Source organism: Pantherophis guttatus, chromosome 2, assembly GCF_059756535.1.
Source record: "Pantherophis guttatus breed Tessera chromosome 2, ASM5975653v1, whole genome shotgun sequence".
In the NCBI taxonomy this organism is placed as follows: Eukaryota; Metazoa; Chordata; class Lepidosauria; order Squamata; family Colubridae; genus Pantherophis; species Pantherophis guttatus.
In genome coordinates this window covers 227,607,604-227,621,056 of record NC_142064.1, presented here as the reverse complement: position 1 = coordinate 227,621,056, position 13,453 = coordinate 227,607,604, and the positions used below count along the sequence as shown (strand labels likewise).

Genomic DNA, 13,453 nt, shown 5'->3' with positions numbered 1-13,453 from the left:
CTGGTGTTTTCTTTTCTGTGGTATACAGGTATCTCTCTCTCTCTCTCTCTCTCTCTCTCTCTGTCTCAGCCACAGCAGGAGGACAAAAGAGTCGCATGCGGCTTTGGAGCCGCAGGTTGCAGACACTTGCCTTAGCATGATACTCAATCATGCTTTCTGTTATCTGTTAGCGTTGGTGCCTTCTTTGTTTCAATTTAATATGGTACAGGCAGTACAGGCAGTCCTTGACTTATGACCATAATTGAGCCCAAAATTTATGTTGTTAAGTGAGACATTTGTTAAATGAATTTTTCCCCATTTTATGATCTTTCTTGACACAGTTGTTAAGGGAATCACTGCCGTTCTTAAATTAGTAACACGGTTGTTAAGTGAATCTGGCTTCCCCATCTGGCTTCCTTCCTTTTCAGAAGGTCGCAAAAGGTGATCACATGATCCCAGGACGGTTATAAATATGAGTCAGTTGCCAACCGTATGAATTTTGATCACACGACAATGGGACTGTTGCAATAGTCATAAGTGTGAAAAATGGTCATAACTCACTTTTTTCAGTGCCGTTATAACAGTCACTAAGTGAATTATTGTAAGTCGAGGACTGCCTGCACTCTTCCTTCTCCCACTTTCCCTACAAATCCATCCTGTGAAATAGGCTGGCTGAGAAATACTACCTGGCCTAAAGTCACCCAGGGACCATTCATAACTGACAGTAAATTTGAACTAGAATCTGTTCTGACCCAGCCTTAGCAAGTACCGTATTCTTCGGAGTATAAGATGCACCGGAGTATAAGACGCACCTTAGTTTTTGGGGAGGAAAATAGGGGGAGGGAATTCTGCCTACCAGGTATTCATCTGGCTAGTCCTTAGTCTGGTCAGCTTCAGCACATTAGTTTGCTCGCTGGTTTTGAGGCTGGAGCTGGTTGGGGCTAAAAAACAGCTTCAAAAGCACAGCTGATCATCGGAGGGAGCTCCAGTGACTAAAGTGGGCAAAGCGCAGAAGAGATAAAAGAAGGCAGCAGCTGTTCTGGATAGCCATTTTGGGCATCACGCGTCACATTTTCAGCCTCCAAATGCGTCACAATTTCAGAAGGTGATTGGCGGCAACGTGCTTTGGCGATCCCCGCAGCCTTGAAGGGCTCTCAAATGGAGTGTTTGGAGACTGAAAACGCGATACACAGAGCCCAAAAACACAAGCCATTGTCGGTGGCAATCCCTGCAGCCAGGAAGAGGACACATGGAGGCCGAAGGTTGGGGGCCGGCAGGTGGGCGGGTTCACATTTGGAGTATAAGACACACCCAAATTTTCAGCCTCTTTTAGGAGGGAAAAAAGTACATCTTATACTCTGGAAAATACGGTAATGATAAGCCACTTACTCATGAGTAAAAACAAACTCCTTTTCAAACAGGGTAGGAACAGTCTTTTATTCACGTGGATAAACAAAAACAAACATAATTAGTCCCAGCAAACCTGGTTCTGGCCAAGGAATGTGAATTGCTTGCTGTATACGAGAAAATGAACAGTTGTCTGTGACAACCAGCCACTCCCAAAGCCCTACTAGTTATTTCCCAGCCAGGGAGGGGCTCGCTAGCGTCCACATCTGCTTTTCCCTGAGAGCCAGCTTATTGCTTTCCTTTGCTCTCCTTTCCTCTCTGCGCATACGTGCATCTGGGATGTGTCCCATCTGTTGTTCCCCCTCATTCAGCTCAGGCCCCAAAGACAGCTGCCTCTCCACCTGGGGGAGGACGGAAGGCCCCAGCTCTGCCTCTGTCTCTGTTTCCTTATCAGAGACTTCCAAAGCCTCCGAAGCTGGCCCAGGCTCCCCCACCACTTCCTCCTTGTCTGACTCTGCAGCTAGCTCTGCTGACAGCCAACAGGCCACAACAGGATCTTTCCAATGCTACTTCAATGCTTTCTCGACTGGGTCTCTCCTAGTAGGTCATTGGAGACACAAAATGGGCAAGCAGAAATTCTCCTGACATTTTATTAGGGTTACAGAATGCAGAGAGATCTTGTTATTGTGCCAGCCCTTTATTGGAAATCAACCCTCTGTTTAAAAAACAACAATAAACACTGGGGGTGCTTTCATTAGGTGATTGGTACCTGCTTATCAGCTTTGCATCCATGCAGACATCCAGGTCTTATCAAAGATAAGGTGATGGTTTCATTCAAGGCAGCAAAAGTAATGGTCATGGAACTTTGGCTAAGAACCTTTAATTTTAACTGTTCATTTATCTAAGAAATAAAAAAACAAAAGATAAATCAAAGTCATGGGGCAGGTTCATACAGAACTGATACTTTCCCACTGATTTCATGTCTGACAGTTTTCTTAACTGGACTAGCAAAGATGCACATAGGCTGAAACTGACACATGCATTTACATCCACAGCAAACACAATCTGAGACAAATGGAAACTTCGAGTCTACACTAGATATTACATTAATTATACTGATGGTGGTATTACCTGGCCAACTTTGTCTAGACTGGAAACCTAAGCACCACCGTACCTGGTTAGTATTTCAGTGTGGAAAATCTAGGAAATATATTTTAGGCTGAGATGATGTTGTTGGTGATGATGATGATGATGATCTACATCCTGGAAAGGAAAAAGTGGCAAACTCCTTCTAAACTACTGTCAAGAAATTGCACTGCTGTGTTCACGTGGTTAACCAGGAATTGACCTTGGCTTGAGAAAATCTTAAACTTTTTAATTAATGAGTGACAATGTCTGTGAAGACATTATTCACAATGTACAAAACGCTCTCATTGGTGTCAATAGAGGCTTTGAAATAAAAACAATCATTTTGCTCTAAAGGTCATGAAGCCCCAGATTTCATATTCATATTAGAAATGTCAGGAAGCAAAAATAAACATCACACGACCCTATGGAACACTTTGCTTTTTTAATCACTTCTTGTACCATGGGTAGCATTGGGAAAGGAAGAATAAATCTCAAGCTCCCATGCAAAAAGACCTGCAAAAATCCAAATGAGAACTAATTAGCAGCAAAAGTGAGAGGGTTCTGTAACTGTGGCCACTTTATTTCACTGTAATCTACTGTCTGTCTGTCTGTCTGTCTCTCTGTCTGTCTGCCTGCCTGCCTCAAATTCTGTTTTGTCAATGCATTTTTTTTGTAAGGGTCCAATTCTTGAGAACAAGTATTACCATATGGTAGTAAGGACACATATTTTAAAAACATGTTTCAGTGTCTGGTGGCCAGTAGTGGGATTCCAGTAATTTAACAACCAGTTCTCTGCCCTAATGATTTCTTCCAACAATCAGTTTGCCAAACTGCTCAGAAAGTTAACAACCGGTTCTCCTGAAGTGGTGTGAACTGACTGAATCCCACCACTGCTGGTGGCAATGCACAAGGGTCTAAAATGTGGAAGTAGTAACTACAAAGAATCAATCCGAATACATCAGGGATGTCAAACTCATGGCCCGTGGGCCAGATGTGTCACGCACTGGCCATGCCCATGCCCGGTTTAGCAAAGGGGGAAAAAGTTGCGATACATCACATGACACTGCTGTGACGATGTGTGTTTGACGCCCCTGGAATGCATGCTCTCTGGTATTTGTAGAATCTGAACTCAATTGAAGTCATGACTGACCTAAAAACTGTACAGTAATTGTTTAAAAGTGCCAAAGCAATGGGGGTGTCTCATTAGCAAGAATCCAAATTCATACCTGAAAATCTAATGACTGTAGAACTTCTTTTCTGGAATACCAGTTCCAGCGATGGGTTAAATTGCCATATTTGTCTCTAACTATCCCACCTGACTGATTCATCAGTAACGCCACAGAAAAGCTAAGTAAGGGGAAAAACAGTCAAGTCACAGCAAATAACACTATAAAGTTGCTGCTGAAGATGTTAACCAGTAATATTTTTGGCTTTTCTCATTGCAAAAATATTATATGCATAATAAATATTGAGGAATTCAGTGGTCCTAAGCCCAGATTTCTGCCTCAGTGGATTGCTCTATTATACTGTATTTTTTATCCATTTAGTGTCCTTACAATACAACATAGCTATGATCAAGGGTGTTGGCTCCTATACATGGTGATGCCAAAATGGCAAAACAAAAGAGGTGATATCATGACACAGGCTCTGCCCTTTTGTATTTGTGATGTGATTACACACAAGTTCATACAGGATGTAATTTGCATCATGATGTATATTGCTCTCCTATCTACAGTATGGTCGTGATAGAATTATACCATGGTAGCTGAGTTCTTGCAAATATGAAGACTACGCAGTACACATATTTTAATATCATTGCACAATAGTGAATGTTGTTGTTAGATAAAATTGCAGTTAAAATAACACATTTCTATCTGAAGTGAGGTCTTAATAGATGTTTCAAAGCCCCATTTCTATCTGTTCGAAGAACAAGTGTCATGAATATATATGCTAAACTCAAAATTGAGTTCCTCAGACTTTTAACTTATCTAACCCACCTAATGTTATATCTCCTTGAAGAAGCAGGATTTCCACTTATACTACCTAGCTCCCACTTCTTCTCTGTGGGGTTTCCCAAATTCCCTCAATTGTTGTGTACTCAGTGCTCTTTATTTCTCAGGAAATGTCTCATGCCATCATTTCAGGCCAAATTTTATGTTAGTCTCACACATACCACTTCTGAAATGTATTCCAATTGCTCATCACTTTGTTGACCTTTTTCTCTCCTAGTTACACCATGTGGCATCATCATTAATTACACCCGGTGGGTTAAGCTTTTAACATAGGCCATTAATAGCTTGCCATATCACATGCTCCTTAAAGCCAGAGATTCAGGATATCTAATTACTTCACTTAGAAAAAGAGTGATGGATGGGAATCATAACAATAAAATAGCCAGATTAAATCTATCTAGTTGACCTGATTTTAAAAGTCCCATAACACTGATTAGTTATGTCACCTTGTACTAGTCTCTTTTCTGATTATTCATCTGTACAACTGAAATAATTTCCCTCTTACATGATAATTTTCCACTAATGAATGCATTTCTACGGGCATTTATTAATAACTTTATGTTTTTTGTGGTTACTATTACAAAATGAAATTTTGCAGCCACGGTGTTGAATGTACTAAACAGAAAAAAGATCCTGTGAAGAAATCACATAGAATTATGATGTTCTGAATGACCATACACTTCTCTTACAGGAAATTTGGCTAGTCTCAAGAGAACTAACATAATTTGAATGTAAATATGAAAATATTTGTTTCAACCATTGGTTTGATGGAATTGGTCTAGTAATACACTAATATTTCTTTTGATTTAATAATTCAACGATTACCTATCAATTAATGGATGCTTTCCCTGTTGCATTTCTACCCACTTCAAACAATTAGGATCAATTAATGACACTCACCTTGATTTAAAGGAATAAGATAGACATGAGTGGCCTGGGGAAAACATGCCTAAAAATCCTTGAGTTGGAACATCCTGAAACAGAAAGGTGATTGCCTTTCCTATGCAGCATATGGGAAACTGGAAAACTGCAATATTTCCGGATGGATAACTTTGAATTAGGTCAAGTAATAGGACACATGAAAATGATGTTTACTTAGCTATTCATTCAGAGAGTATGGAAAATTCTTGGGCCCTTTGAAGTTGCAAGGTGATACTATCCTCAATATGAGTCTAATAAAATAATGTGAGAGGATTAAAAAAAAAGTTTAAATAACACTGTGCTATAGATCTTCCTCAAGGGCAATCCTTGGATGACTTCCTGCTGAACTTCCCACATTGGGCATGTTCAGTCACAGGGGACAATGAATGTAACTGACACCCGTTAATATTTCAGATCAAATGTGGTGATACAGTTTCTTCATAGCTTGGAATTATTTCATAATGCTTGGAGGAGAGACCCATATATTGAACTTTTCCTGCAGTTGCCCCTGTGTTTGTGGTGCTCAGAAATCATCTGAAGGAAGCACGGAAGAGACTTAGTTTGCAAGGAGAAAGTTAAGAATTGGGAACTTCTCTGCATCAGCAAAAACTTTTTCATGCAACCCTGATGCAATCACGTTCGTGGGTAACTTCCAGTTATCACCCCATGCCCTAAGACTATTGTACCTACCTACATGCTGAACTTGGTCAACCTACAAGTAGTGAAATCTTTTCCAGTTTACAGCATAATACTTTCTAATGGAGCTCTGAATGGTTCATCCTGTCCTACAGCCTGCCTGAGAGACTATTTCCCTCTCACATTTTCATAACCCATGCCATCACAGCAAATGAATCTATTAGCTAAAATAATGAACTCTTAACAAAGGGGTTATAAAGGCTTTCCATCCAGGCCTTTGTTTAAATCACATTGTTAAAAGAGAAAGAGTCATTTGAGCCATCATAGTGATATGAAAAATAATGTGCTGCCTTTTTAAAATTCCTAGTTTAGTGGCAAGATCAAATGCAGCATATTCTTCTGTGAAATAGTTCCAAATAAGCCATAGCCAAGTGGATGTCAAGGAAATTAAAAAGGGGGAAGAAGGGAGAGAGAGAAGGCAAAAGATTTGTAGAATTTAATTCTACACTCATGTTGTGTGAAATGGAATGGATAATATTCAGTCATGGGAGTGCCAGCACAGACTCACAGTTTGTTCCAACATCCCCTTTAAGATTGAACTACACATGGCTTTAGTGGCACTAATAACTATCACTTTCTTGAGTTTGGAAAATTAAATTCCAAGTAGTTACAAGGGTGGTGGTAAGATTGGGTTACTAGATTCGGATGGTAAAAGTTGAGATGACCACCAACTCTTCCTCTCCGGTCCTGGGACACTACCTTCCAGGTCCATTCTGCTTTTGAAGCAGGAAAATTGGGTCCTTTTGATTTTGACTTTACTCTGGACTGAGCAGCTGTCTCTCCTCACTTCTTCCATTGCTTCACCACATTTGGTACAGGGGTGAAATTCAGCAGGTTCTGACAAGTTCTGGAGAACCGGTAGCAGAAATTTTGAGTAGTTCAGAGAACCGGCAAATACTACATCTGGCTGGCCCCAAAATGGGGTGGAAATGGAGATTTTGCAATATCCTTCCCCCAGGAGTGGGGAGGGAATGGGGATTTTGCAGTATCCTTCTCCTGGAGTGGGGTGGGAATAGAGATTTTGCAGTATCCTTCCCCTGCTATGCCCACCAAGCCACGCCCACCAAGCCACACCCACAGAACTGGTAGTAAAAAAAGTTGAATTTCACCACTGATTTGATAACATATTCATAAAAGAAGTGCGGAGCCAACTTTTTCATCAGGAGGTCTCTGACCTCAGGGGGTTGAATCATTCAATCAGTTCCTTCAACCAATACCTGAGGAAGAGGCAGACAGGGACTATTAGGGTGTAATTAAGAGTAAGAATCCTCTTAATTGCATAGCATGCACACCTCTGGGCAGATGTTTGGCTTTGATGCTCTTTCAGAAGTATTAAAGTTTTGAAAAATAGAACAGTTCTAAGTGTACTGATTCTATTGGAGAAATAAATCCAGGTGATCTGGTACAATTTAGATAAGATGCATACCAGTATCTTTCAAGAAAGTTTGGTCATGGCTAACCCATATATCAGGAGTGAGAGTCAAGTGAAACTGATTTAGGATTCCTCCAATGTCATGTACTTTTCAATGATAGATATTTGAAGCATCTCATCGTAGTAGAGCAGTTATGACTAGGCCACAACCTCAGAACAAGGTGAGAAGTTCTTATTCAATGAAGGCTTTGAAATAGCAGCACTCAAATGCCTGGAAGTCACATAAAGGTGGCAGCTAGACCAAGAGAACAAATGGATGAGTGAGCAGCTGTTCACATGCCCTCAATACTGCATACTTCTAACAGGTTTTAGTAAGTGTAACAATAACCCACCAATTTGCTTCCTGGCAAAATAAGGATACTAAATCAGAGATGTTCCATCAGGAATGGAAAAGAATAACTTTTTCAGTTTTGAACGTCTGATTTCAGAGGTTAATTGAGATAGGGAAGCTCTTTTCAAGGCCTGAGATGGTGACTTGTGCACAGTTGGATAATTCTTCAGTATTAGGGGTCTCACATGGCACTTTGCTATGGCTACAGACTTCTCATGTTCTCTAAAAGGAAAAGAAACAATGGCACCACTTCATGTTAGATATAGTACGGAGGAGTAAGAATCAGAACTTCAAATAACACCATACTGAGCAAGCTAAGAGTTTTGAGGGTATTTTGTTTAACAACAACAACAACAACCACAAAAGCACTCCGACTCTAGAGATTAGCTCTGGCAGAGAGCTAGAATCCGAGCTTTTTAGGAAATTAAATCATATACCTTCCTTTGCACAGAGCCAGATGCAAAAGACAAATTGTGATACAGGGACATGCGTGTAGTATCTCTTGGAAACACTTTAAAACAGCAGTGCATTTTTCTCCATTTGCATCACTGTACTTTATAGCTGATGCACAATTTTGGGGAAAGATGGATTGGTTTAAGGTGTTCCTGAAGGATGCTGTATGCACGCTCCACATGATCCAAATCTTCTTTTGTCCTTTCAATTTGGATCACTACACGATGTTATTATTTACATGTCTAAGGCCCAAGCTATAATCCTATGACAATTAATAGACTTTAAAGACAGATATGAAAGCTGCTTGCATAATTACATACGTAAGTTAAACTGACGCTATGTGTCAGTACAAAAAGGCAAAGAAAAGAAAGAGCATTTGTTACTTGATCAGAAACTGAAAATATAAAATAATAACTCCAATATTATTATTTTTTTATTTTGACAGTCATAGAAAACGGAGATTAAGTAGAAATTCTCTCCCAACACACACACAGTTCCCAGAGCAATAAACTGTAATTAGCAAATTGTGATAGTAATTGGAAAGAGATAGAAGGCATTTCCATATCGCATCATTTCTATTCCCCAATCCTTTGGAAACAAGTCAGAAGCATCTGGGATCAATTCATTTCTGCACATCTCAAAATTGAAAGGTGAGCCAATTGATACTAGCCCCCTACTAGGACTTGTAATTCCTTATTATTTGTATTTAAAAGCCCCTGTAAACTGGGACAATAACAGAATAGCATGCTGTCAATGTTGCAACCCAATGCTTTTCTTAGTATCTTTTCCTAATGGTTGCATGGTAGGTGATGGTTAGAAAGGGAGAAATCACTCTAGATCAGTGGTTGAAATCTGAACCGGTTTACTACCAGTTTGCTGGCCGCGCATGCACACAGTGTGCCAAAAGGAATCTTGAGTTGGTAGAACTTGAACTTTTATTACCGGTTCGCCCGAACCACTAGTTTTTATTACTACCAGTTTGCCCAAACCAGAGAGAACCAGTAACATTTCACCTATGCTCTAGATCAATATTTGAGGGATTGGGACCACAACTCAGCAGATTGCAGAGGCCCTTGGAAATTTCATAGCAATTATTGCGACAGGTTCAGGGTAGAAATGATAGGAAGAAGCCTCTGAGGGGCAAACTAATGTGTTCTTTGAACAACTGGAAGTTTTTAAACGACTCGAACTCCCATTTTTTTGCAGGCCCTTATATAGAACTTCAAGATGTTTTAACAGTTGGAATAAGGTATGAGGTATTTCTGAGAGAAAAATTGCTCCCGCTTCTCCCCCTAAACTTTTCATCTGCCCCCAAAAGGCCCCAAAGTTCCATTTTAGATTGATTTGGGACTGCAGGTATGCATTTACTACTACAATCAAGTATATTTTCTTCTGTGTTTAGGGGAGATAAGTATGAGAATTTGACAGTTCACCTCTCAGAGGCTTTGCACTCTGTTCACACATCAATCATTTCTGCAAAATGTCAAAACAACAGCCAAAGTTAAGATGAAAAAGGATTTTTTAAAAAAATGTTCTTTAGAGATAGCCACCTGCTCCCATCCCACCCTCATTTTGGAATTTATCTCTTATGTTGACCAAATTAATTGCCCATTTTTCAGGGCTGGGAGAATACATGCAGGCCACAGATGCCTCAGTCCTGTTCTAAGCCCTAATCTTGCAGAAAAAGAACTATCAAACAAGATGTAGACATTTTTCCGGATACAGTACAGTGTCAGTAATAATCCTCATCACCCCTGTACCTAAAAGAATGAGAAACGAAATCACTATCACCTACATATATTTGAAAATGTCAGTACTTATTGATGTTTTTGACTTTTAAAAACATATTTCAACACATAGATATTTGACCTACATCTTAACAACAATGATAGATAAAGGGGATATAATATAATAAACATCATGCACCATTTACTTTTGTGGTCCACTGTGTAATTTAAATAAATGTAAGTACAACTTTTTTATGTGGAAAAAGTGCATTCATACATTGAATTTTACCTGAAGTAGTTAAAATTAAGAATCAGGGGCAAATGATTAGCAATAAAATTTAGACTTACATACAACTTCACAGTGCTTTCCAGCCCTCTCTAAGTGGTTTACAGAGTCAGTATATTTCCCCCAACAATCTTAGTCCTCATTTTACCAACTTTGGAAGGATGGAAGGCTGAGCCAACCTTGAGCCTGGTGAAATTCGAACTGCCAAATTGCAGATAGCCGGCAGTCAGCAAAAGAAGCCTGCAGTACTGCATTCTAACCATTGCGCCATCACAACATTCTCATTAGAATGTCATTTCTAAGGAAGTGGGAAGAAACCATCTTACTGAAACTTCAAACATTTGGTTTGCTCCAGATTGAACAAGTCAATATAAATGCACAAATATTTGTAAGCATATCTGCAAGAAAGCAGCCTTACTTGTTTCTTTGTCTCATACTAACAGGGATCCTCTCTACTCCAGGCCACTCATGCTCCATGGAATACATTGCTTTATCGTATAATATATAAGATACAAATGCTGCAACCTGTTGATGGGCTATGTGATTTGCCCACATGTTCTTTCACTGTTTCCCTCTAAGCATCTCTTTGCCTTCAGATATGTTACATATCCCAATTGGCATTTCCATATTGCTTATGGACAGTGCATACTGTGTCAGTTTAGATACCAAATTATTATAGAACTGAAGCATTTCTATGAGACTGCAATATGTGAAAGCTGCTGGTGCTTATTTGTTGTAGAAATAATGCATTTTCTTTCCTAATTGTTTGAAAAAGCTCACATTTGACGGCATAGTTCACGGAGCTTCTCCCTTGCTTCAGGACATGGATCAAATCTGTCAGATAAAATGGAGTCCTTGTCTTGACCAGTGGTGCTGCCACCCCCTTTGATTTTAAGCAGACCTATAAAAACATATTGAGAAATACAGATTTTTTTTTTAAACTCTCCTCAAAGTTATTCTCTAAACTAAGTTTTCCCAACCTTGGCAACTTTAAGAAGTGTGGATTTCTTGCTGGTTGGGGAAATCTGGGAATTGAAGTCCACTGGTCCTATAGTTACCAAAGCTGAGAAACGTTGCTTTAAACATATCATAAAAACATATTGTGACCAAATACTTTTTTCTTTCAAACCTTTATCAGATTTAATTTAGTAACTAAACATATTCTAAAAAGAGTTGGGGGGGGGGACGGATAACAGAATTAACAGGGTTTGTTGTGCTCATTGTTTATTATTCTATATAGTTTATTAAGACTTTAATCCATCTGTAAAAATAATATTTAGTAATTTTTCAGGTTAACCTGTGTCTGCTGAAGATGTTCATGAGGACATATGCAGAGGATTCAGCAATGTCAACGTGTCAGGTAACTTCAGGCAATCAATGCACTCTTTTTAATGTTCTTGCAATGCTTGTTACTTGCGCCTGCTAGTTTGATGCTGTTGATCCCTTTCCTAATGGATCCCACTGAATACTTTGTCCTTAGCAGTGTTATTTGGGAACTGGTGAAGTCTTCCCCAAAGCCTTTGACCCTAAAAATTATTTGTGCTTTTCTAACTTTCTGGATAATGTTAATACTTCCCTTTTTGGGGCCCTATTCTATTTACAACCCTGCTGGTACAAACTCACTAAGTATGCTGTTTCAAAGAATAGCTGGTATTAATGATGACATGATAGCTGCCAGGCTCCAAAAACACCAAGACAGACATGCTGAGTTTCTTCTAAGCAGTTTCCTTTATTGTTCTTCACCTACAGACAGAAATCTTGTCAAATTAAAGCAAACTACTTTCAACATTAAAAATATACTCTGAAAACATCTGGGGAGGAACTATCTTGATCTCCTTCCTCCCAACCAAACTATCTAAATTTCACTGTCTCTTGCTCCTCCCTCCTGGGAATCCAGACCACGTTCCATCACAACAGCAGTCAAATGCTTTCTCTCTGCCCATTGATCTTGAATACATATAAAAATGGCATTTGGATATCTCTCCTGAATCTCTCTTATTTTACCTCTTCCCATTGGAATACCATGCTGTATTTCCATTCAGCACTCTTTGCAATGGTCCTTACCTGAGCTCTTCTGTGGTTTGACCTCTTTGAATGACAATGAAAAGCAAAGGCAGGATAATGACATTTGCTGTATGAGTTGGGTAGTGGAAGTTATAGGAATTGCTGGCCCCATTGGAGCTGCACCTCGCCCTCCTGTAGGCAGAAAAGATACTGTGGAGTTCATGTCATTATTGCAAAATACATTATTTTTGAAATAAAAAGTGTGCTCTGGTACCATTGCTATTAATGAAAAAAGAAAGAAAATCCAGAAAACGAAGCGTTTGATTCCTAAATTCATAGGAACACTTCAAGAAATCTAAATTTTATGTAGATTTGTGGTTAAAATAGGAAACCAGATTAGTCAGAATGGCATTGATCCTGGTTATTTATTTTCTGGGGGTATGCCATCAAACATTTCCTTATATTAAACAAAGATTATGAGATAATTCAGTGCAGGAATTAATGACAAAAGCCAAAGTTCTGTGTTTACGTGTAATTTTAGAATTAATTACACATATACCTTTCAGCTCCCTAAATAATTTCATCATCACCATCATTTTAGCCATTATCTATGCCCTGAAGGATGAAGGCCTCTTCCAAGTGTTTCCAACCCATATGGTCCCAAGCTTTCTTTTGCCAATTGGGCCCGCAATACAGAATATTGACTGCTTCCTAATATGATTTGATTGCTTATTTGTACCGTATGACTATCATAAAGTGTTGTACCTTATGATTCTTGATGAATGTATTTTTTCTTTTAAGCACACTGAGAGTGTATGCAACAAAACAAATTCCTTGTGTGTCCTATCACACTTGGCCAATAAAGAATTCTATTCTATTCTATTCTATTCTATTCTATTCTATTCTATTCTATTCTATTCTATTCTATTCTATGAGAGCTAGTTTGGTGCAGTGGTTAAGGAAGCAGGCTAAAAATTGGGAGATTATGAGTTCTAGTCCTGCTCTAGTCTTGTTTTAGGCATGAAGCCAGCTAGGTGGCCTTGGGCCAGTCAGTTCCTCTCAGCTCTAGGAAAAAGGCAATGGTAAATCACTTCTGCAAAACCTTGCTAAGAAAACTGCAAGGACTTGTCCAGACGG

General features: G+C 39.3%; 1 protein-coding gene across 4 annotated transcripts in view; it reads right to left on the bottom strand.

The window, feature by feature from the left end:
* Window positions 1-13,453, bottom strand: part of FAM194C (family with sequence similarity 149 member C) — a 70,013-nt gene that overhangs the window by 49,955 nt on the left and 6,605 nt on the right. For 2 of the 4 annotated variants that reach the window (XM_034431572.3, XM_034431573.3), the window contains exons 3-8: window positions 12,377-12,508; window positions 11,093-11,213; window positions 7,877-8,068; window positions 5,367-5,516; window positions 3,681-3,801; window positions 2,096-2,227 (exon numbers count right to left, since the gene is read on the bottom strand). In XM_034431572.3, the coding sequence (XP_034287463.2) occupies window positions 2,096-2,227; window positions 3,681-3,801; window positions 5,367-5,516; window positions 7,877-8,068; window positions 11,093-11,213; window positions 12,377-12,508 (848 nt within the window). The remainder of the gene's footprint in view (window positions 1-2,095; window positions 2,228-3,680; window positions 3,802-5,366; window positions 5,517-7,876; window positions 8,069-11,092; window positions 11,214-12,376; window positions 12,509-13,453) is intronic. The other 2 variants (XM_034431574.3, XM_087883737.1) reach the window with 1 other exon arrangement.